Source organism: Tachypleus tridentatus, chromosome 11 (genome assembly GCF_004210375.1).
Source record: "Tachypleus tridentatus isolate NWPU-2018 chromosome 11, ASM421037v1, whole genome shotgun sequence".
Taxonomy (NCBI): domain Eukaryota; kingdom Metazoa; phylum Arthropoda; class Merostomata; order Xiphosura; family Limulidae; genus Tachypleus; species Tachypleus tridentatus.
Genome location: NC_134835.1, coordinates 46,472,310 through 46,498,636, shown reverse-complemented (window position 1 = coordinate 46,498,636; position 26,327 = coordinate 46,472,310). Strand labels below are relative to the sequence as shown.

General features: G+C 33.9%; 1 protein-coding gene across 2 annotated transcripts in view; it reads left to right on the top strand.

The window, feature by feature from the left end:
- The window catches only part of LOC143232090 (proliferation-associated protein 2G4-like), a 77,167-nt gene that overhangs the window by 41,324 nt on the left and 9,516 nt on the right, over positions 1–26,327 (top strand). For both annotated transcript variants that reach the window (XM_076467160.1, XM_076467159.1), the window contains 5 exons: positions 2,672–2,764; positions 6,585–6,648; positions 8,368–8,446; positions 16,532–16,610; positions 24,330–24,408. In XM_076467160.1, the coding sequence (XP_076323275.1) occupies positions 2,672–2,764; positions 6,585–6,648; positions 8,368–8,446; positions 16,532–16,610; positions 24,330–24,408 (394 nt within the window). The remainder of the gene's footprint in view (positions 1–2,671; positions 2,765–6,584; positions 6,649–8,367; positions 8,447–16,531; positions 16,611–24,329; positions 24,409–26,327) is intronic.

The window sequence follows — 26,327 nt, the reverse complement described above, 5'->3', positions numbered from 1 at the left end:
GTTGAACTGTATGCCATATCTCTTGACCTGGATCATATTGAAGCTGAGCAGTACTCCAACTGCACTATTTATACTGACTCGCTTAGTCCTCTACTGGCCCTGGAATTGCTTCACGTTGGCTCACACCTTGTTCTCACTGATATTCAAAACCGACTGGCCCATTTCTCATTAATATCTACTTCTATCCAGTTTTTCTGGATACCAGGGCACATTGGTATTTGCAGGAAAGAGCTTGCAGACACGACAGCCTAATCTATCTGCTCTGGCACCATCACCACTGTGCCTATTCCATACATGGACTATGGTCCTGTATTCAAGGCTCAGCTCCGTGACGGCTGGCAGTCCACTTGGAGTGAGCAATGCGACAACAAGCTTTTTCAAATAAAACCCTATATTGGGCTTTGGCCATCTAGCTTCTATGAGGTTTGGAAAGAGGAAGTTGTTTTAACTGGAGTAAGCATTGGTCACAGTTTTTTAACTCATTGTTTTCTTTTATGTGGAACTGTTGCACCAGTGTGTAATTTGTGTAACACTCAAATCACTATAAGCCACATTTTACTTTCTTGCCATCGTTACAACTCTCAACGACGGCACTATTTTAAACATGTTCTGTCCCAGGGTTTGTCTGTAACATTGGACAGTGTTATTGATGATGGTGACACTGTCCACCTTGATAAAGTTTTTAGTTTTTTAATGGCCATTAATCTTTTTAATCTCATTTAAGTGTTGGATATTTATTCATTACACATTTTTAATTGTTGTTCCCTTTTCAGAGTCTCAATCTCTCTAGTTCAATTTGAAATTGGAAAATGGCCAGAACATTAAATAACTTGACATCAGGACTGGAAAGGCCAACTTCAGGTGACTAATGCTGCTGTTTGAACTACCCATTAGTCGTCCTGACGAATTGTTATTACAATTTTGCTGCATGTCTTTTAACACTTTTATTATTTCACCTTTTGATAATGGCTGTTATGACACATAACCTGGAACCAGGACTGGAAAGGCCAACTTCAGGTGACTGACTGTGGTTCTTATACTTACCTGTTAGTCTTCCTGGCAGGTTATGATTGTTATGATCATTACCATTTTGCGAGAGAAAGACCTTTACAACTTCTCTTACTCTGCTTTCTCTCTTAACATTCTAGACTAGGTGTCAACATTGGTTTTATGCTTTTTCTGGTTTTCAATGATGTTTTACCTTAATTTCTTTTTGTGTATTTTACTGCATTTAATTTATTTTTACCTTTTTACTGGACGTTTGGTGCAGATAGCATAGCTGCTTTGTGCCATAAAACACTAAATCAATCAATCAATCAAATATGTTTGGTTCAAGGTTAGTATAATTCTTTGTGCTTGTTAAATAATGTGTAAAAGTATTATAATAGAGTGGAGGAATACAAGACATTCACAATCCCACACTCACCATTTGTAGACATAAAAGTTGTGTGGGATGAACACTTGTAATTCTGGTGCTTGTAGGTATGTTAATGCAGCTTTTATAAGCTTTGAGTAATGTCAGTGTACTCAGCATGTAAAGAGGTAGTCATGATTAATAGGCCCGTTATGGCCAGGTGGGTCAAGGCATTCGACTCGTAATCTGAGGGTGGCAGGTTCGAATCCTAGTCGCATCAAACATGCCATTTTAGCTGTGGGGGGATTATAATGTTATGGTCAATCCCATTATTCCTTGGTAAAAGAGTAGCACAAGAGTTGGCAGTGGGTGGTGATAACTAGCTGCCTTCCATCTAGTCTTACACTGCAACATTAGGGACGGCTAGTGCAGATAACCCTTGCATGAAATTCAAAAACAAAGAAACAAACAGTCATGGTTAATGAAGGGTTGTTGTGAATATAGTTCTTCAGGAAATGTTTTTGAGGCATCAAAATACTTTTTACGATACATATTGTTTTCTTGTGTAATAACGCATTTCTTCTGTAACATTTATAACCACATACATTCTAATGGATAAAATGTCCTAGGTCTTGATTCTGGTTCTTTCTCATACTACATGTGGAGAATATTGAGTACTTACTGCCAGATTCATACACTTCACCCAAGTGTACAAACTTCCACAATGTAGTAGCACTCTGTTTTGCCATTTGCTATGTAGCTATTTAATTTGTCTAAAATGCACCCTCCAAGACCAAGTAATATTTTTGTTTGTTAATACTTGTTAGTTGTGACTTTATTCCATGAAATAAAACTTGTTTTTACAACGACTTGAATCATTGTTGATTGGATGTATATCAGCAATTTTGTGTGATGCACATAAACTTGAATTATTATAAACATACATACAAATGGTACAGGAGAATTTGATCACAGAGATATGTTTAAAAATGCAGTTAATTACCTCAAAGTATAAAGAGAATATTCAAATAAACTTATTTTTTATAATATTTTAAGGATAAAAGAGTACTGGTTATTTTAAGTTTAAAGGTAGCTTTGTGTCCACTGTTTTGCTAACAAATTAAAAAAAGCTGTAAGTGTTTTGTAATTGATGTACAACATGCACCATGTTATTTATCAAGAGAGAAGTAATTTGTTAAAAGTTCTTTTCATCTAGCATCGACTGAAGTAATACAGATTAATTTGATATTCTAATATACAATCAAAGAAAATCCTTTTATGATACCTAGTACATGTTTTTTCCACCAATTTATACAGGAAAATAAGGTGACAGGAAGAAAGGCTGATGTTATATGTGCTGCACACTTTGCTGCAGAAATTGCTCTACGAATGGTAAAGCCAGGGGGCGAGGTGAGTATTGTTTGTGTGTTTTGTGGGTATTGTTTTTTATTATTTTACATAGTACAACTGTTTTGAGAATACTTGTATAATTTTAAACAATCTATGAATATTGTTTCTAAGAATAAGCTTTTTAATGTTTATTTGGAAAAGATTACAGTTTAAGTTAATTCTAAGCTCATGGGTAATTTTTTTGTGTGTATATGTTTCAAGGTTTTTCTGAGTTGCATTCAAAATTTAATTAAGCAACTTTGCTATCAATGTATTAAATAAACTTAGCATTATGATGTGTGTTACGTATTATCTGAATTATAATTCCCTTATTTCAAAATAAACTTTTAAAAAGAAAAAACAACTTTAGTTTTGTTGTTCTTTTACGTATGTGCATTCACAAATCCTAACTTTTGGTCTCTTTTACTTAAGTAATTATTCACATGCAACATATGTGTGTGTCTAGTTAGAAACTAAGATAATTGTATTATTTACATATCCTTCTTTCAAATTCCTTAAGGTCAATTCCCAGAAATAAAGTAATTTTGGGAACACCTGACAGAAGCCATGCCTCTCTTCTGTACTTGAGATTTATAGGATAAGATTTACATAGCTGATGTCTATTTTTATACCTAAAAGAAATAGCTCATTTTAAGAAAGAACTTCCAATTGGTTATTTTTAAATTAATGTTCAATATTCATTTTTGAGTACATCTAATTACTGACAGTGTTTGTTTTTATTGTTTTGTTATTTGTAGCACTTACGGTTATCTATTACATGGATACTTATTAGTCAGATAGAAAGTTAAATTGTATTTATGTTTGTATGTGTTAATTATGTGTTACTTAAGTTTTAAAATTCATATGTGAAGGTTTAATACTTTTTTAAAAGTATAAACGAAATTTTGCTTTGGTTTGAGATCATTCTGGTAATATGTGAATGCAAGAACACTTTGCTAATGATACCATAATATTGCCCATGAGTGCCCATTGAGGTGTGGTTGGATAATAAATTCTAAGGTAGAGAAAAAGGAAATTAAACATTAAAAATAAACTGTTTTTTAAAATGTAAAGATGTGCAAATAAAAATATAAATAAAAAAAAAGAGTATAAGATTATTCATTTAAAGATTGAAAGGTATGTACATTTTCCTGTTTCTTAATTTTAAACACTGCACCAAACATTGACTCTAAACCTGCAGTTAGTACTGTGGCAGAGAAAATAAAAAACAAAATATAAATATTTACATATAAAAACAACTTCTTTTATTTATTATTTATTCCAGAAGTGATAAAAGGTGATGCAAATTATATTTGAAAACTGTAAGACAGAAAAAGTGTTTTTAATCTTAAAAACAAAATCAACTGTTTTGTTTGGATAGTCTGTATTCTGAGGGCAAAAAGTCTTAAGTAAATTCACTAACAAATCTTTAATTGAAAATTTGAATTTTTTTATGTACAAAAGCCCTCGAAATGTCTATTTAATAGTCTGTCTGATGTCAAAAGCTATAGTGTGGCTAATCTCATGGTTACTTTTGTGGTTGTGTTGAGCACAAAGGGGCATATCTCTTAATCATTGAGTTAACATGTTTAAATTTAACACCAGTTTCCTTCCTTCCTTTAAATAAAACTCTTTTCAAAACAAAGATTGAGTTTGTTAGGTTTTATGCCAATCTGACAAGTCAGTTTAACCAGAAAGTTGACAGTTCTGCTTTGTATGAAATACAGTTGAAGAATCATTTTGCTACACATAAATTATTTCACTTACATTATCACTTATAAGACTTGACTGCTTGTTTCTGAAGTAGTTAATGAACAGTACAACTATTTGGATAATAGATTTTTCAGTTTGATTCATTTGTTTGAAAACTTTGATTAGTTAGGTGAACCTATCAACTTAATATTAATTTAGAAGAGTTTGAGCTTTTTTTATTTTGTCCAGATAAAAAAATTAACTCCTAGTGTCAAGGTTTTTGGTAATTGAGTTAGAAAAATGGCAGTCATTTATTTTAATTTTAGATAGCTGATAGTCATATATTATTGAAACAAAAATTTCTGAGCTGTGTAGTACCTTGTTTCTGTTATATCCTCAAATACATCATCAGAAAAGATTTTGAAAATGTGCAGAATGTTACTATTAAGGTTGATATTAACATTCAGTGAAGAAGCACCATGAAATTGTAAAGTACGTGGAGATTGGGATACATTGTTTAGTAATGTTTACTTTATATTGTACCCAAGATCATAATAAGGGGTTGTATTATAATTTTCACGTTCTAAACTGTGTTCTAAGACAGTAGTTTCATTTCCATAGAATCTGTTTTTAATTTCATCCTAATCAGTGTGGATTTCAACATGTTTCACAGGTTACAAGCAAACAAAAATTACTCTTTTAACACTTGACAATATATATTAGTAACTAGATTACTGGTTATGTTATTACGAATAAATCAAATAAAGATCAGCAAAAACAGCATTTCTAATGCTTTAGTGAACACTGATTGTAATGCCTAACATATAAATACATTTGGGCAAGTAATACAAAATACAATAAGAAACGATTTGCTTGAATAAACTTGTACAAATATTTTCTGAAATGAGGAGGTTACCGAATTATCCCAGGCAAATCCTGGAATGGATTAGAATATCGTGACTCATCCTGTTTTAATAATGTATTTGAATGAGCAAATGATGCTGTTGTGGTAATATATTGCTCAGTAATTTGGATTTATTCCTAATTTTTTATGGCAGTTATGAGGTATGTCAAGCCAATCAACCTTATATTTAGTTATTGTAGAAAACATAAGATAAAATATAAAACTCTATGCATACTTTTATGGTTGCAAGTTATTTACCATGATGGCTACAAGGTTTTGTTAAGTAAATAGCCCATTTCAAAAATGGCTTGTTCTTGTAACAATAAAGGTTGGACTAAATTTGCCATTCAATACTTATAGAGTTAGCTTTATCTCTTTCATTCAGGTTTTTATATATGTAATATACATAGATGAAATTAGTGTACAGAAATATTAGTATCATTGTTTTGAAAACATCCCACAATCATAAACAGTGCATCATTTTTCCCATCTCTGCATGTGGATAACAAACTGAAATAGTTTTAAAAAAGAACTTGTAGTTTCAACTACATCAAACTATAAGTTGGTTTTAAGAGAAAGTGATATTTTTATTTTTACACTTCTGTACATGTTGCAGTTACAGTTGCTTTTAATGTGTATTGATAGTTGAAGTATGCTTATTAATTCTTTCTGCTTTTTATAAAATTATTTTAACTATATTAACATTTAAGCTATGCTTTTATTCTGCCATAATATCAGCAATGAAAGACTAGCAGCACTGTGTAAGTTACAGTGGAGGAAGATAGTTTGGCTGGTTTTAAGTGAAAATGCTTTAATTTTATGGTGTAGTTACTAACTTATAATTTTTTCTTATCTGATTTAATCTAGTTTTTTCAAGATAATTGGGGAATTCTTGTTAAATTATTTTTAAGAAATAATTAGTGATATTTTTTAATTTGATTTTTGTTTGTTTGTTTCTGATATGTCAAATTCATTGTAAAATTAGGTAGGAAAATGCAACTGCCAATATGTGAGACTTGCCCTTATGCTTTCTAAAGATAATTTTTGGTTGTAGTTTATGTCGTGTGAAGTTTATTGGAGTTACACCAAAAACTATTCTGAAAAGTAACATTTAAGTCGTGAACTAAAAGATTAAGACCCTGTTAGTATAGTTACTAGTTTTATTGTTTTGCTGGTTTACAAATTAACCATATTTAACAGTAGGTATAATAAAGCATGTATTTACATACAATTTCTTTTCTTCAGAATTTTGCTGTCACAGATGCAATACAAAAGGTAGCTGAATCTTTCAAGTGTAAACCCATTGAAGGTTAGTGTGGAATTACAACATGAAATTAAAAATGTTTCTTGTTTGAGTACATTTTGATACATTACATTAAATTGGAATAAAAATATATTCTCAAGATGGCTGTTGTAGCTATTAGCACTTTAGTTAAAGTACAGAACAACTTTTCGAGCTGTTAACCTGAAGATGATCTAAGATGAATGAAATGTTGTTGTGTGCTTTATTTTAATTAAAGTTTTAATATCCATATTAGCTGTCTTGTGAATACATTTTTACTTCAAGTGGGTTTCTCATCATCACGGATATAAATTGGAATAAGTTTATATAGAGTTATGTAGAAATAATTTATTATATTTGTCTCCCATAAATAATTCAAGAATTTATTAATTATACTGTATATGTGGGAGCCAAAAGCTCGTTGACAATTCTGCATGAGCTAGCCCATTATCTTGACATGGATTAATAACATCAGTCATTCCAGAAATGTTTTGATTAAATGAAAAGAAAGCTTTTGGACCTGTTTTCAAGTTCTATGTTACTGAACCAGACCCATGAACTAACCCAAGACCATGGAACAAACATGAAGAAATTAACTCGTAAATGTAAAGTAAAACAATGTAGCAATGAAACATGCTTGAAATAATCTAGATGTAGTTGTGAATGTGATGGTGTAAGTGTAGTGATTAGGCTAAACTGTTGGTCCAGGTCAGATGAGAGAAGAACTTACCTGAAAGTTTCCCAATTGATTTAACATTCCAGCTGAATAAGAGATTCATTAATTGATTACTGCATTGATAGTGAAATATAAGATAGGCACAATTATATTGTTTTTCACAAATGGGAATTAGAATCGTAGATAAGAAATCATTAGTTTCAATATTTTGTAAGGATAGTGGCACAGTGAAGCACAGTGCATTACGGAATGATTTCATTGGCGATTCTCAAATTAAAAATGTTATTTCTGCAATGAAGACTAATATACAAGAAGGATGGAGTATTGTCCAGTATGGTATCATCTATATAGGTCTCATCCTGTCATATTTTCATTAATATTTATTTTTTCCTCTTAGAACTTGTGCTGATCTTCATTCATTGTGATCTATTAAAATAACCAAAAATCAGTAGTTTCCAGAGTAATTCCACATTCACCATCCCTATTTAGTACTAAAAGATCCTTGGCAGGTGTTAAGTGAGAAATTTCTTATAAATAAATAAAGAAAAGAAAAAAATGCACTTGCATCACACTTATTTTACTGATGTGAAAATTACAAAATATCTTTTTCAAATTTTGCTATTTACACATAGGAATGTGAATTGAGTTTAGTAAGTATAGTTTTAATGTTAACAGTGCTTAATGCTAAAAGAAAGTGAAAAAATTGGAATTAATATTTCTAATAGTAGGGCTGTAAAGTTTGACACAGAGAAACAAGAATTCAGTACTTCCAGAAAATTGATGACACATAACACTTTACTTTTAATTCCATTAAGTCCCAGTTTGAACATGTTTATCTATTTAAATGCTTTATGCATTTTTGAGCAAGACGGTGGCTTTACCAAAAAATAAAACAAATGTGTGTTATTAGCTGGAATGTTTCCAGTTGGCTATTGTATCAAATCAGTTGCATAATTGTGTGTATCATTATTATGAACCATTCTCAAAATAGAATAATGAATTTAGATAATAATATCTTTTTTTATAAAACACAAACCGTCTTTTAATTCTATTTTTACTTTGCTTTCAAGGTATGCCGTCACATCAGTTGAAACAGTTTCAGATTGATGGAGAAAAATCTATAATTCAAAATCCCACTGAAGCACAGAGGTGAGAAATAATCATGATTATACATAGAAGGATACAGATTTCTCTGCTTTTTATGAAACTTCATCTAGTTTAGTACATATCTATCCATGTGTGACTAGGCTTGTGTAAACTGATTGCCCCATTGTTACCAAAACAATGTATGTGTTTATACCCAAAACACGTACAAGTTTTTGGGCATGTGGTATAAACAATAAAAGATTGATTTTTGAAAAATATTTCATAATGTTTTTTGATGCCACTTTAACCCTATCACCATGGGTATCCTTTACTGCAAATGGCAAAAAGATTGTTTTTTTACAAACAGGGGTGTAGATTTTTTGCACACTATTGGGGGGATGATTTTTGCAACCACTTATGTGGACTGTTCAATGTGCAAATTGGTAATCTGTGATTACGTGAACCTGAAAGCTGTAAACATGCAGTAACAGAGTAATCTTATTGCCTTGATACTAGCATGTATACTTAGGCCTACTGACTGATACTTACGAACTATTGCCTAGATCGAAAAGCTTAGAAGCACGCCTCTATTAAAGATGTACATTTTCGGCTACTGAAAAGCCTACATTTAGACCTAATTATGTAATTTGATTGGTAAGAACACGAGAATCACAAGAACAAACACACAATTCAACAGACCAAACTGTAGGGGGGCATGATTGTATGCACCATACCTCCACCTGAAATGAAGGGGGGATGTATACCCCATCCCCACCAGTATCTATGCCCCTGCTTACAAAGTTTTATTAAACTATTTGTTGTTTGTGTTATACCATATTTCAATAGTATACAAGTTTTAAATTCTATAAGAAAAAAAAAAATTTTAAATTCTGAAGATCCTCTGGGGTGATATTTTGTTAAGGTATTTTCTACAGGGTGTTTGGAAAGTCACTGTGCTCTTATATATTTATCAACAGACATAACTGCACAGTGACTTTCCAAACACCTTGTATTTTTATCCATCACCTCTCACTACAAAATCTTCATTGTTCAGTTAAACCATAATTTTTATAGCCTTTAATTTTGTTTATTCACAGAGCTATTAAATAGAAAATCAGACTCTTTTTGCCACACCCTCATGTTGTATCTTCTCTTTCATAATTTGTTGATAGCTCTTTTATGTTTGATTATATATTATCTATAACCAGTGGAAACTCGAGGCTTTCATCTTTCAAATGACATGTGGTGCAATGTTGTGTTCTAGACAGATAAGAATTAATTTCATTCAGAGTACAAGCTTCTTTCCCATTGGAAATTTAACAACTAGCTGAATTTGTAATGGCTCTTGTTGTGTAGTTAGAAAGAAGAAAAATTTTGAGAGTTAAGGGAAACTGTCTGGTTTGCATGTTATTAGTCTCTTTTTTGGTTCATTAATTAATGAAATAAAAAGTATTTAATGCATTACTGCCATTAGTATTAAAAATAGTGTTAAGTGTCATTAACAACTGATAGCAAGACAAAAGAAGATTGGGGACAAGTAATTTGTTTCTTTTTTTTTCTGATGGGCAGTCTTTGGGTGGCCCCCCTTGGGTCAGTCAGATGGTCCACTTGGGCTAGAGTCAACCAAATACCAGTGTTGGAAGTTCTCAACGGGTATTGTGGACATTTTGTCTGATGCTGGTGTTTGGGTATAGTGCTCACAAAACCCTGCCATTGTTGCAGTGTCCTTGCTTGACATTTTAGTGCATCCTTTCGTAGGACTCCATGGTAGGTGGGGTCAGTGGCCACTGAAATTTTCTTTTTTTCCTATGGATCCTGCTCATAAAATTTTAAATAAAATAGTGAAAAAACAGTCAACAGGTAAATGACCGCATCTTGAAGACTGATCAGCAATCTTCAACGTCTGTACCACCAGTTGTACCTCATTTTCTCATCCTACATTCTCTTTCAGTAAAACCTTTAGTGCAAATGTCACCATTTTTTTATTCAGAAGGAACTGGAGGGACTTGCTGGCTCTCCAAATTCAGTAAAGAAGCTTTGATCTGGAAACATATTGGTTGAAACATCCACATCTCAACACAGTGAACTCCTCTTGAATTCAAAGGCAATTGGGAATGTACTTATTGAGGTTACCCCTCATGCTACCTTTAATTCATCACGAGGAGATATTGTTGAGAGGGATTTGAAGAACATCCCTGAGTCAGAGATTCTCGCTGGTTTCTCCACTCAAGGAGTTTCTACAGTGAGGTGCATCTCCACTCGCAAAGATGGAGTTATACTGCCGACAAATATCCTCGTTTTGACATTTACATCACCACATGCACCTACCACCATAAAGGCAGGTTACTTAAATTGCAGGGTATGGCCATATGTTCCAAACCCTCTCTGATGTTTCCAATGTCAGAGGTTCAGCCACTCAAAGACGTCATGTCGTGGTTTCCTGACATGTGCTCTTTGTGGTGGCAAGGACCACAATGCCTATGAGTGTGACACAGACTCACGTTGTGTCAACTGCAATGGTTCTCACCCTTCCTACTTTCATTCTTGCCCTAAATGGTTGGAGGAAAAGGAGGTGCAGCGTTTGAAAACAACTCATAACATTAGTTATCCTGAGGCTCGGATTTGCTGTCCACCACTCCATCTTGGACATATGCTGCTGCACTTCGTTCCACAACTACAGTGGGAGTGCAGACAGATCTCTCTGTGCCTCCAAGAGAATTGTTCTCAAAACAAATGAAAAGCCTTTTGACCTCCATGGTTAAAAAAGTTGATGAATCAACTTCTACACCCATCTCTGTTCCTCCCATACATTCCAACAAACCCCAAGAACCACATCCTTTGGTTCCAAGTACAGGCATTTCTTCAGATACATCTTTTTCTGCCGCCCCAAGGTGCAAAACAATCATTCATTCGCATCCTCAGTCACTGGAATCCCCTTCCAACAACAAAGACCTGCCCAATCGACCCAGGGCAATAAGGACAGTAAGGAAAAAAGCCACCTTGATACAATTGAACTGTCAAGGTTTACTTTCTAATCTGGATGACATCAAAACACTGATTGCTTCCTACCATCCTGTATGTTTTTCCTTACAAGAAACATTTCTGAAACCTGCCAATGCAGTCACCTTTCAGCAGTTTTCTCTGTACATAAATGACAGGCTGTGTGATTGATGAATACATGGAGGGGTGGCACTGTTGGTTGATCAGCATGTGCCCACCCTGTCTTTGTCACTCAGTACACCATTGGAGGCCGTAGCCATCCTTGTTTCCTTGGGTTATACATACCATCACTGTTTGTTCTCTCTACCTGTCACGTGGAGAGACATATGATCAATTAGACCTTGATGCTCTCGTTGAATAGTTGCAGTCTCCCTTTCTAATACTGGGGACTTTAATGGACATCATCATCTCTGGGGAAGTGCTGTTATTGATAGGAGGGGTTGCTCTCTGATCACAACCTTTCTCTTTTCAATACTGGTTCTTCCACTTATTTTCATGCACCTTGTCAGTCCTTTACTGCTATTGGTTTCTTGGTTTGCTCCCCTTCATTATTCTCCCATTTTTCATGGAGGGTTGACAATAATCAACTAGGCAGTGATAATTTTCCTATACTTTTTAGAGAGACTGGTTGTGGTCGATGCCACCCTACCCGAGTGCCCCAGTAGAAGCTGGATCAGGCAGACTGGTCCACTTTCACTGCTCTTGCAGAATTTGATCCTGCCATTGCCTGTCAGCCATCAATAGATGACTGTGTGGCACCAGTAACTGATTGTATTATACAAGCAGCTGCTCGGTGTATTCCTAAAACCTCGACACGTTTTCCACTATATCCTCGTCCATGGCACGGAAGGCTCAAAGACTGGCTTTCCAGCTGGCCCGTGCACATGCTAGGTGGGTAAGACGTCAAAACCAGAAGAAATCTTGGATTAAGTTCACAACTAGCATATCTTCTACCACCAGTTCCAGGATCATATGGGACACAATTCGAACTGGATCTGGCAGGAGAATGTTTTTCCTAATGCCTGGCACCAGGCTGTTATCTTACCTTTCTGTAAGCCTGGGAAAGACCCCAAGATTCCTTCGAACTACCGACCAATTGCTTTGACGAGCTGTCTCTGTAAGACCTTTGAGAGAATGGTTAATGCTCGTCTTGTTTGGTTCCTTGAATCAAACACCCTCCTCTCATCTACCCAGTGTGGGTTTCGAGGACAGCAATCCACCACAGACCACCTAATTCGACTTGAAACATCAACCAGAGAAGCCTTTCTCAAATGACAACATTTTGTATTAATATTCTTTGGCATTGAGAAGGCTTGTGACACCAAATGGAGTTATGGCATTTTGCGAGACCTCCATATGTATAGGGTATGTGGCCATTTACCCATGTTTATTAAAAAATTTTAACGGATAGGAGATTCCAAGTTTGTGTGGGTTCAACATTTTCCTTGTCTTTTCTTCAGGAACTTGGGGTCCCTCAGGGCTGTGTTTTGAGTGTCACACATTTTCAGTACAAAGGTTAATGCCATCACTGAACAACTCACTGTTGCAAACAGGCTCTATGTTGACGACTTTCACATCTCATGTCAGTCGTCAAACGTGAGATATATTGAACGGCAACTACAAACTACCCTCGATCGTGTAATGAAGTGGACCATGGGGAACGGCTTTAATTTCTCTCTCTCTAAAACCGTTTGCATACACTTTTGCCCCCAACGAGGTATTCACCATGATCCTGCACTCCGAATCAGTGAAGTTTCACTGCCAGTGGTCCCTGAGACCAAGTTCATGGGGCTTATCTTTAATGGTAAGCTGACCTTTGTACCACACTTAAAGCAGCTATGAGTCAAATGCACGAGAGCACTGAACATACTCCTTGTCCTCTCTACCACCAGTTGGGGAGTGGATCGATGTTCTGTGTTAAAGATATATCGTGCTCTTATTCGATTGCAACTCGACTATGGATCAATGGTTTATGGCTCTGGCAGACCTTTGGCCTTAAAGATGCTGGACCCCATTCATCATCAAGGACTTCAACTTTGCACTGGGGCTTTACGCACCTCTCCAGTTCAAAGCTTATATGTAGAATCTTCTGAATCTTCTCTGCAACTTCGTCGTTTGCAACTGTCTTTACAATATTCTTCGAAACTTTGTTCCTTGCCAAAGCATCCCACCTGGGGATGTGTTTTCCTTCCTCAGTGGGCCATACTTTTCAAAACAGACAATCTGCCATTGCTCCTTTTGGCCTTCACATCCAGGCACAATTGGATGAATTGGGTCTGTCCTTGGACAACATTGCAGAATCCACTGGTCAGCTCATCCCACCATGGCTTATTACAGCCCCCAAATGTGACCTTTCTTTCAGTCATCGGAAAAAGGCAGATACTCCCGATTGGAAGTACCGTCTTATTTTCTGAACATTTTACGAACAATCATTCCCTTCCAACTGCACTATCTATATTGACTTGCTTAGTTCTATACTGGCCCTGGAATTGCTTCACATTGGCTCACACCCTGTTCTCGCTGATATTCAAAACCGACTGGCCCATTTCTCATTAACATCTACTTCTGTCCAGTTTTTCTGGATACCAGGCCACGTTGGTATTCATGGGAACGAGCTTGCAGACACGGCAGCTAAATCTATCTGCTCTGGCACTATCACCACTGTGCCTATTCCGTACATGGACTATGGTCCTGTATTCAAGGCTTGGTTCCATGCCAGATGGCAGTTGACTTAGAGTGAGCAATGCGAAAACAAACTTTTCCAAATAAAACCCTATATTGGACTGTAGGCCATCTTGCTTCCGTAAGGTTTGGAAGGAGGAAGTTGTTCTAACTAGACTATGCATTGGTCACCAGTTTTTTAACTCATTGTTTTCTTTTATCTGAAACTGATGCACCAATGTATAGTTTGTGTAACACTCAGATCACTATAAGCCACATTTTACTTTCTTGCCATTGTTACGACTCTCAACGACGGCACTATTTTAAACGTGTTCTGTCCCAAGGTTTGTCCTTAACATTAGACAGTGTTATTGGTGACTGTAACACTGTCCACTTTGATAAAGTTTTTAGTTTTATATTGACCATTAATCTTTTTAATGTCATTTAAGTGTTTTATATTTTTTCATTAAACTTTTTTTATTGTGGTTCCCATTTAAGAGTCACAATCTCTCTAGTTCGTTTTGAAATTAGAAAATGGCCATAACATTAAATAAATCGACACCAGGACTGGAAAGGGCAACTTCAGGTGACTAGCGCTGCTGTTTGAATTACCCGTTAGTCATCCTGGTGAGTTATTATTACAATTTTGCTGCATGTCTTTTAACACTTTTATTATTTCACTTTTATGGCTGTAATGACACATAACCTGGAACCAGGGCTGGAAAGACCAACTTCAGGTGACTTACAGTGGTTCTGGTAGTTACCTGTTACTCTTCCTGGTGGGTTATGGTAATTACCATAATGCTATGGAAAGTCTTGTACACCTTCTTTTACTCTGGTTTCTATCTTAACGTTGTAGACTAGATGTCAACATTGGTTTTATGCTATTTATGTTTTTTAATGCTGTTTTGTTTTACCTTCATTTCCTTTTATAAATTTTACTACATTTACTTTTACCTTTTTACTGGACGTTTGGTGCAAATAGCCTAGTTGCTTTGTGCCATAAAATAATTAAGTGTTCAAGATTGAGGTGTCTATCATTGTTATTGTTTATTGCAGCTACTGAAGTAATCAAAATATTACAATCAGACTTGCTTCCCCTGTCTTTGTTATGTGAAAGCTGATTAGTGGAAAGACAACTGGCTGTTTTTGTTGAACTGTTGGCAATATGGAAATCAATTTCCTGACAATAGGACCACTCTACAAACTTTTTTGCTTGTTTGTAGGAACCATGATTTAAATAACTTGTACTTGTCAGTTAGGCACATGTAATTGTTTAAAGGGGTTGTTGATTAATTACTTAAAAATAGTCCTCTAGATTATACATGACTAAGTCACTTGGATATTTCTGTATTGGCTGATATATTGAGTGACGTTTTGTGCCTCATTACCAAATATTTTGCTGACAATGTTCAACTTTTAAAAAATGATTAGAATTATACATACAGTATTGTGATTGTTATTTCTTATTAAAATTGTCTTTCAGACCTAAAAATAAATAAAATTCTTTATAACTACTTCATGATTTTACTTGTAGTAATCATACCGTCTGACGTCTGCTACACGCGGCAGCATCATTAACAACAAATAACATTATTCAGGACTTTTATTGTTTTAAATATTGTTTAAACTCTAGTTTGTGTAATTGTACAAGAAAAAATATAAGTTAAGAAATGTTTCCAGGAATGAAAAAGAATGCTAAAAAATTATTTAAAAAAAATCCCATATCTATGGTTGTATCTAAGTGTTGTAAGCTAACCATTTGTGTCTATTACTGTTCTCTGTAGGAGATCCATTAATTCACTTTCCTTTTAAATAATAAAATACCTTATCCTCTGCATTATTTTTTGATATATGAGGATAAATAATTTATCTGCTATATTCAGTAGTATTTAAACTTTACATATTGCTACTCTGACAGCTGAGCTTCAGGTGTAGATGCTTTTTTTTGTACTTTTTGAGATAATAAAAAGATACAAATGTTAGGCTGTAATAATAAAAACAGTAAATAGAGGGAAAATCACATGTAACACAAAACATGGATAATTCTGTTCTTAATGAATTACAAAATACAAGTCTTTTCTTGAGGATGGGGAGGAATATTCTAAAACAAAATTAAAGATGTATTATTTGTATATGAGAATCCTTAGAATTGTTTGACATCTTTAAATTTGACTACAAAAATTACTCCAAATGCATGCTATAAGGTATAAGTTTTAAAGTATTTTTGAGGTTAGTTATTGAAATAGAATTATTATTTGTACTTAGAATTTGAAATTTGATATATAAGTGTGTGTACTTTGCATCTCAAAAGTGCTCTGGCCTGAATATGTTCAAGCTCTTTTTTTGCAATACTGTGTGCCCAACTGTAGTTGCTTATAATAAATTGTACAACTGCATGAAAAGTAAATATATTGTATAATATGAAAATTAATGTTTCTAATTTTAATACTCTGTTATTAAATTGACTTCTTTTTCTTTAACTAGAAAAGAACATGAGAAGTGTGAGTTTGAATTACATGAGGTTTATGCCATAGATGTAGTCATCAGTACAGGAGAAGGAAAGGTAAAGTATTTTTAGTAAAGTTATCATATAAATTAAGTAATTGTCATTTCCTCAAAAAGTATATGAAATGTGTATATGTATATAATAAGGTTATTACATGAACTTCAAATTGCAATTTAAAAAAAAGTATTTCGAGACTTTTTAAAACTATTGTTTTATTTTTTTTCTGTATTTTATTTTGAACATAGCAGTGCCTTAGTGTTTTATGTATAAGTTGTTTGTTATTTGTAAAACATTTAATATACTACAGGCTTTGCATTTTGTCTTTTAATCAAAATTTAGTTTCAGAGGATGGGATCCATTATTAGAGGTTTATTACTGTGTGAGAGAAATAACTTTTTTCACATGTGTGGACGTGCATTATAGTAAGCTATACGTGATTGGTAAGGTTAATAAAACAGAAATGTGATGGAAAAATTCAATTGTTGGTATAATAAGGAATCCTAGTTAGATTTTCTTTGTGCACCACTAACATCATTTTATCCATCAGCACTTTAGACAAGTAAATCTAGTTATATGATGTCCCTCACGTGGCAGAGTGGTTGATGAAGACAGTTCATCGTAAAATGTTGCAAAAATTAAAATTTAAAAACTCATTTTACAAACCACACACACAGCTTCATCATCAGTATATCTATAAAAATATCAAACTATTTTTTACCCAACTGTGCATTCTTTACTACAAGGTGGAAACTTGATATTCCTAACAAAAATATGCATTTTCAATTAACTAATGCTGCTTCTCTTGTATAAAGGCTGAAACACAATTTCTAAACTTGTCAAAACTGCCAAAAATAAAAATATTATATGAAGTTTTTTTTTCACTGTATTCAGGACATAATTAAACTACATCTAAAAGTTGGCAAAAACAACGGTTTTGATACATGATTGGAAGTAGTTATGGGAAAAACTTTAGTACATATACAAAAGTTGCATGCAATAAGTAGTTACAGATGGATGGTAAATTTGTTATTAATTCAAATAATTGTCAATGTAGAAAAACGTAAGTAGAATTATATATTTACAATTAAAAGCAACATAGTGTTAATATCAGTACTAAATAAATAAGTGTTAAATATGGACTTGCCTTAAAAAGGACTGAACATATGTTCTGGTGTCCCAGGAGTAACAGTAAAGGTATGTTTGGGACTTGTATACCCACATCATCACTCACATTCCTGTAAACTTAAGTTATCCAGTGTTACAAAACATCTGTCCAGTACTTTATTATTTCTAGACTTGACAAGCTTCTATGTTTAATACGATAGCATAATTTTTTTCAGTGTCAGTAGGTTCTCTGATATTTAGTTAAATTTTAAATTTTATCTTTTTTAATTAAATTGGTGTTACTTCAGTCTGTAACATTGACATGAGATATTGTCCTCACCTGTTGTGATAACCCTGCTTCATTTTTTACTTTGTATTTTTCTGCACCAGAACGTATGCATATTTTTTTTAAGGCAAGTCTTTTTTTAATAACTATCAGGTAAGGATTTTAACACTGTATTGCTTTTAATTGTAAATAGATGTTTTATACAAGTGTAATTTTCAAATTGTTTAGAATTGTACATGTGATCCATTTGTATCATGTAGAACACTTTGATTTCCACTGTCATACAGTTTATCAAAGTATAAATGTGGGAAATATTTCTAAATGTCTTATGTTGCTCTCCCAAATCTAGCCACTTGTTTGGTTGCCTGTCTACAAAGAATAATTACATGAGAACTTTGTACAAGCCAGGTTGTGGTTATGAGTGTTCCATAAACCTCTTTATAGTTAAGATATTATTTCAGCACAGGTTTGTATAGTTGGCATCATTGTCTTTCTGGAAGGTGGAATCCTTTTTTATGAGTTATGCTTTTGAGGGTATGGCATGATGGATCAGAATCCATCCATACTTCTAAGTAGAAAAGTGATGACATCACTGGCTGCATTGTGGGAATTTATCATGAGCAGCTGGTAAGCTCATCTTCTCAAAGTCCTCACCAGCTCATAAAAGTTTTCAAACTCTGGTAAGCACAATATATGGTTTGATAAGCATCTTTGTTTGGGTGCACAAACATGCTATAGACTTGGAGGCAGGCATATGATTATTTTTATTTACTGATTTATTTGATGGAAATCTTCTAAGATTGTTAATCTGTTTCTGTATAAAACACAACATTATTTAACTCTTTCTGTCTCATTCATTGTAGCATCACTTCAAAAACACCACAATTTGAAATTTTCATATACTCACTGCCATCTCAGAACTTAGAAGGTGTATATTAATGAAGTTATTGATCCACATTAAGAAATATGTGGCAGTAATGCTAGAGTTAAGTAATTTCAATACAATAAAAACTGAGAAAACCGTGGGACTAGGGATACATCTCACTCATTATTAGCGAATTATGGACAATAATTGTTAGATCGTTAAAACAGTCATTGGTTGAAGAAATTTTTTTTTCTGTATTTACAAAATCTTTTCTTTCACATTTCATCTCATGTACAATATATTTATGAATTTTGTGTGACTTTTCATATTGTTTTCAAACCTAGGGTTTGGTTCATTGCTTATGGTGGTTGTGAAGATTTGTTTCTGGTCTCCTTTAGGGTTTTCCTGCCTTTTACATAGAGGTGTATTGCAAGGTGAAGATCAAAATGGCTTACCTGAGGCCATCAATCAAAATGACCATCAGGACTGACAGTGTGTATCCCATCAGCCTTGTCTTGTTGTCACTTTTGATTCTCTTTGTAACTGAAAATTCCCTTTTAACATACTGCTGTATTTATAGACAGAAAGAGTGCTGTTAGGACTAATTTGCCTAAGTGGAGAATAAGGTGAAACTCTTCACCAAGAAGTTTCTTTAACATGGGAAAAAATAAACTTTTATTTGCAGGGACAGGTTTTGATACATGATGTTTCATGTGTTCATATTCTTGTATCACAGTCTCCTTGGGTGGCTCACTTGAATGTTGGCCTCTCTCCTCTGAATCATGACCACCAGACTTACTGGAAAATAAACATTCAGTGTGGTAAATAATCAGATTCTTAAGCTAGTCTTTGCTATAGTTTGACAAGTTGTTAGATCCTGTTGGCCAGCACTTTGGATCTAAATTTTAGAATAATTATATACTTGCCAACATGTGATTAAAATCTAATTCGCATACCTACTCAAATACAAAATATTTACTCATTTCTATAATTTGATGTACATCTTGTGTATTCATTTGATTTAACTTTTGTAGGGTGGTTATGATCTCATTCATAGTGTCAGCAAAGATTAAATGATCTGACTAGGAAGTAGTTAACTGGTGCATAATTTTTAATGAAAGGTGCTGCATTGTGAGAGAAAATAAAATAAACTGATTTGATCATCCTTAAGTGCCCATTGGTAACAGAAGTTTCATCAGAGTTTGATCTGGAAGCAATATATATAAGGTGACAAACTGTGATTTTCTAGTTTTTCATATAACTCATCAATCTGTGCTTAATAGCAGCCCATCAAATTTTTCGGTCACTGTATTCAACAAATCAGCAGTCTTCATTTCTTGCAAATGTATCAAAGAGTTTGAACAAAAATTGATTATGCTGCTCATTTTGGTTTGAAACTCGGTTACATGCTTCATCCCTTTACATATATCCAAAATAGTCAGTTCTAATTAGTGTGATATACAGTGAATTCCTACAAGATGCTTCATGTTTTTACAGGGAGATTACTATGCTACCATTTGAACCATAGTTGATACTTTCTCCATCTGACCTAAATCCTACAAGCTTTTTCTGCCATGCATTGCTAACATTTACAATCCTAAGCAAAAACTTTTGATGTTCATTATCAGTGAAAACATGACCTTGCACTATTTCTTGCCAGATACAGACATGTCATTTTTTGCAATGCAATATCCTGTTGAGTAAAGCTTTATAAACTTCTCATTTTGCTCACTAGACAAGTAATTTAAGAGAAAATGGAGTTCTTCAGGCCATGTTAAAAACTGCTTTGCAATTAAGTTAAATTAGACTTGATTTTGAATTAGGGTAATGCTACTAGTCCTAAGTGTTTTTTTTTGTATGTTTTACACTATTACTGCTAGGATACTTCATTTTCCTAAAGACATTTGTTTAAACTTAGTGAAATGAAAGTCATTGTAAGCCAATTGGAAAGATGGAATTTATTAATTTGATTTGATTTCCTTGTTTGTCTCTACCTGAGTGGAATGTACTAATATTTGCACCTACTTTTTCATTCAAAATATTGTATTAGGGTTACACTATGTTTCACTTTGGAGAAAGGTACCTTGTGACATTCAGAGTATGATAACTTTTAAGTGCATTGTGAAACTATGCTGTGAGTGTAATCAGGAAATTGCTAGTTTCTTGTGTAATATATGCATGTTGTGTTTTTATTGTCAAATATTTAGAAATTACAGTGAACTCACCTTTACAGATGTTTATGGTTTCCTATGCTTTCTACATTTGTTCACGTTTGAGGTCTTTAACATTTTCTCCATGTTTTTGAAGAGTTCATTGAAGGCATATAACTTACAAGACCCCACAAACAACTGGAAATGGCTATCAGAGAAATTTGACCACTTTCCAAAAATCCACAGAATATATCTCCTAATCTACATTGAATTGCAACTAAGACCACTCATTCTTCCATGAATAGTCAAATTTTCTCTTTTTTTTGAGAAGTGCGTATGTGAACACTTCCTTATTTGGGGGAAGGCATGGGTGAGAATAAGTCTTTGTGGCTATTAATATCAGGTATGGGTTTAGAAAAAGTACTGCAGAGTTTCTATATTTTTTCCTTTGAATCAGTCTCAGAATCACAAAGTTCATTCACATTTTGATTTTTTTCACCAGCCACATTACTTTTCTTTAACCCAGTATGCTCCATTTTTGTTTCATTTTCTCAGAAGAAGGCTTGGGTTACTGAATTACCATGAAGCCAAAATTGTAAGAGCAGCTCACATGTATTAACACTTGAGGAAGTGCAAGTTTTATAACATTTTTGATGAAATTTTTATAAGCTTAGCAAAAGAATTAGCTGTTTTAGCCAATTGTGATTCAGCATTTAACCCAACTTGAAACAATGAACTAGTAGTTTTACCATATCTGTCCACTGTGTTAGCTATGTACTCTGTCTGTTTGGAGGGTGATTGTTTTTCTTTGTGGTAATGGGGTTTCCTTTACCACCATTCTGTGGCCTGTGTAGTATTTCACATTATGCAAATACTTAGTGCATGCATTGTGTTGGTAACACAGATTTGTGTGTTTGCAATGGCAGAAAGATAATTGATAAAACTGCGAGTAAAAAGGTGCCTCTTCTGTTTTTCAGTGCAAATTTAGGACGTTTTGTAGTATTTGGATGATCAATTGATTCTCCATTGTGTCAATATTTTGTGTTATTGTGAAGGACTACATATGTCATTTCCCAGATATTCAGACTGGTACACTACCTAATGGATTTCTGTAGTGCCAAGAATTATGAGGTGCACTGTTTTGATACAGCTGCAGTTTTGTTTGGTCCATTAGTGTATAGCAAAATTCATACCTTGATTTGATGAGAAGCAGCTCCCCACTTGTATTGATTCCCCACCATGCTTCACTGTAGATGTCATACATTGATATGATACCATACTTCTCTCTGTTGTCATTGTTGAATAAACTGTTGTTGATTGTACTGAACAATTATAACTTGTATTCATCTGTAAAAAGCATTCAGCTTTATCTTTGTTTGCTCCACTGTTGTGGTCAAATGCTTATTTTAACCTTTAAACTGCCTTTTCTCAGCAGCTGTTTTCAAACAACTTCACCTCATCTCTGACCACTTTATGCCATTGAGTATCTTACTATTCTCAAGGTAACATTCACACCTTAAGGTTATTGGCCAGATCTACACTTAATTATCTACCTCATACTTATGTATCCTGTGATACCTACCACAAGTTATGGAGAGTCTGGGTTTTCTGTCTCAACCACTTTTATTATCAGAATGTCAGTTTCATGTATTGCATACAAATGCCACTAAAATGTGGAGTCTTGCCACTTCTTTTGTAAAGAGTATTCTAGACTTGTCAAAATTAATTTCTACCTACTTGTCATCAGTATTTTGGTCCTAAAAATTATGATTGAATTCATACTACTACTGGGCATAGTATAACTGCTTGCACTTCATTTCATTTTCACATTATAAAGGAGTGGCATTCTCATAGTATTTGTCTTTTATATATTCTTTCTTAGTAACTGTTTCCACTGTTACTTCTAGTACTGTATTTACACTTGTTCTAATGTAATAATGTCTATAATTCTTTATCTGTAAACAAACCACTATAAAAAAATTTAGTAAAACCACAATTTTTTGTCATTTCTTAGAAATATTCATTACATGTCCTCTCAGTGTGGATGCTTGTATGTAGTGAGGAGACCTCCCAGAGAAAGTTCTGTCTTTTCAGTTTACCTCCTCAGTGACCTAAACTCACCCACATGTTTGCTGTGCAGGGTGATCAATGAAGGCGAGAAGAGGATCCTGGTGGTTGAGGGGTCCAACCCCACTACATCACTTTGACCTTGAATTCACATGAATTGATGGTTTTGGGTCCTCCACCTCCAAGGGTCAGTTGGCTAGTCCTATTGGTCTAGGGTCAGCCGCGTACCAGTTTTGGGCATTTTCAACAGTTTTTTTGTGAATTGTATCTGATGCTAGTGTTTGGGTATACTTCTCACAAAACCCTGATGTTACTGCAGTGTCCTTATTTATCATTGTAGTGCATTCCTTGAATCCATGGTTGACAGGGTCAATGGGCACTGAACCTTTCTCATTGTACTATGGATCTCCCAAATCTCAGTGAAAATGAAATATTAAAAAACAGCTTATTGGTAAATGACCACATCTTGAAGACTTTGAACAACAGCCTCCAAGTCATTTGATATCTGTACCTAATTTTCTTGAACTTCATTCTTTGTTTGACCAAACTTTAGGGTAAAAGTCTCCCTTTTAATCACAAAGGAATAAAGTGGTTTATTGACTCTTCACAGTCTGGCAACATCTTGGTGGAAACACCTATGCTGAAACACACTAAACTCCTCCTCAGTTGTAAGTCCATTGGGGGTATACTCATGATGTACTCTCCATGATACATTGAATTTCTCATGAGGAGTTATTATTGAGAGGGATTTGAAGAAGATCCCTGAGTTCAAGATCCTTGCTGGTTTATTCAGCCAAGGCATTTCATCTGTGCTCCATATCTCCACTTACTAGGACTGAATTACCTTGACATTTACATTATTATATCCACATGCCTTTTTTAAGGCAACTTACCTGATATATAAGGTATAGTCATATGTTTCTAACCCTCTCCAATGTTTCCAGTGTCAGTGGTTCAGACATTCAATGCATAAACAGGTGAAAAACATCTAAAGATATATTATCAACTGAAATTGTTATGAATTAGTAAACCCTGTGCAAGTTAGAAAATTTGCTAAAAAAATTATAATACATTAAATAATTCATTGGTTGCCAAACAAAAGTTTCAAATCTTTCTCATGAGAAGTGAATCAATAAATAATATTGAAAAAATGGATGACAGTCTGTTGTAAACATGTAATAATAAAATTTCTTTACTAAAGTGAAATTTAAATTTACAAATATATCATTTCTGTATTTTTACATTAAAATGAATTATTGAAAAATGTGTTTTAATCTTTTGTTTCTAACAAATTGTACTCACAGGGCCGAGAAATGGACACAAGGACAACAGTGTACAAGAAGACAGATGAAATTTATCAATTAAAGATGAAAGCATCTAGAGGTCAGTACACCTTTATTAAATGTAAGTAATGAAAAAACTATAACCCTAATATGCATCTTTTCATTAAATAAGGGTTCCCAGAATCTCTGTATAACTCGCACCTGTTTTCATTGAAAGCAGTTAATGGGTCTGATCCCCAGTCCATCATACTAGTTTGTGATGATTGATACTAATGTTTTAAACTTCTTTAATACAATAGTCTGCCTGAAATACATCAGGAACTATTGAAGCTACAGTGAACTCAATATTTCTCTTATTGTTTTATCAAAACCTCATAAATTTCCTTTTCTTCAAAATTGTCAGCAAAAGATTTTAGCAAGACACTGAGAAAGCAAACTATTTTAACTTTTTTGCGTTATGAATTGACACTTTTATTCTTCATGTGGGACAGACGCTATATCAGCCATATTTACACCGTGAACAACAATGCTGACTTTTTAGCTTGGATACACAGTTATACCATTATGAAGAAAAGTTTTACACATGACAGTATAGAGATATTAATTAGATAAATATATGAGTCAATGTTTCCAACACTGTATACATTTAATACAAGAGGTATCAAAATATATACATAAATCAGTCCAAACATGATTCAGTAATATTGAAGATGGTGGAATTTAGCTTGCTTTAGGTTGGGAATATTTTTGTTGTATGTTCTGACCTCCTTGAGACTTGTACAACCTATATTTTAATGTATTTCATGTTTGTTTACTCACATTACTTTATCAAGTGTTTTAGGAAAAAAATTAATATTTTTCCAGAGTAATTTTTAAGGTTTCTCATTTTGATGTCAGGAAACATTTAAAGCATGATCTGTATAATATACCTCTGAGACTTTATTTATATAAAAATGGGATGTAATACAATAAATTAAAATTTTGGCAAGTTTTACATAACCTTACATTTTGAGCTTCTAGTTTTCTTTTGTAATATATACACTCAGTGGCTACTTCATTAGGTACATCTGCAAATAACCAAACAGTGAATAATGTGGCTGTGACTCACTATATAAAGCATGTAGACACGGTCAAAAAGTTCAGTTGTTGTTCGACCAAACATTAGAATGGGGAAGATGCAACTTTGACCATGGAATGATTGTTGGTGTCAGGTGTGATGGTTCCAGCATCTCAGAAACTGAGATTTTTATGTACTACAATCTCTAGAGTTTATAGAGAATGGTGCAAAAAGAAAAAAAAACATCCAGTAAGCAGCAGTTATGTGGGTGAAAACACCTTGTTAATGAGAGAGGTCAAAAGAGAATGGTCAGACTCGTTGAAGCTAAGAGAAATGCCACAAATATTAAAATAACCACTCTTTACAACATTGAGTTTCAGAGGGGCATCACTGAATGCACAACACATTGAAAGTTGAAGCAGTTTGGCTACATCAGCAGAAGATCTTACCAGCTTCCACTTCTGTCATCTAAGAACAGGACAACGAGGCTACAGTAGGGATGGGATCACAAAACTGGAAGATGAAAGATTGAAAAAACATTGCCTGTTCTGAAAAAATTTGATTTCTTCTGCAACATGCAGATGGTATGGTCAGAATGTGGCATAACCAGCATGAAGCTGGAATTGAATTATGATATTGAGTCAGTATAGGCGAAAATCCCTAAGGAATGTTTCTAGCACCTTGTTGAATCCACATTGTGAAGAATTCAGGTTGTTCTAGAGGCAGAAGGAGGTCCTATCTAGTAGTAGATAGGTGTACCTAATAAAGTGGCCACTGGGTGTTAGGTAATATTTTAAAATTGTTTACTTTAATTTAGCATTAGGTACAAGCAATAGTTTATTCATTAAGACATCTTTACGTCTTGTTAGATTTATTGAGACTTAAGTGTAGAAGAGAAACACGAGAAGAGTCTCTCAAAAGTATAGCTTTAATTTTTCATTAATTTGTTATTAGTAATCTGA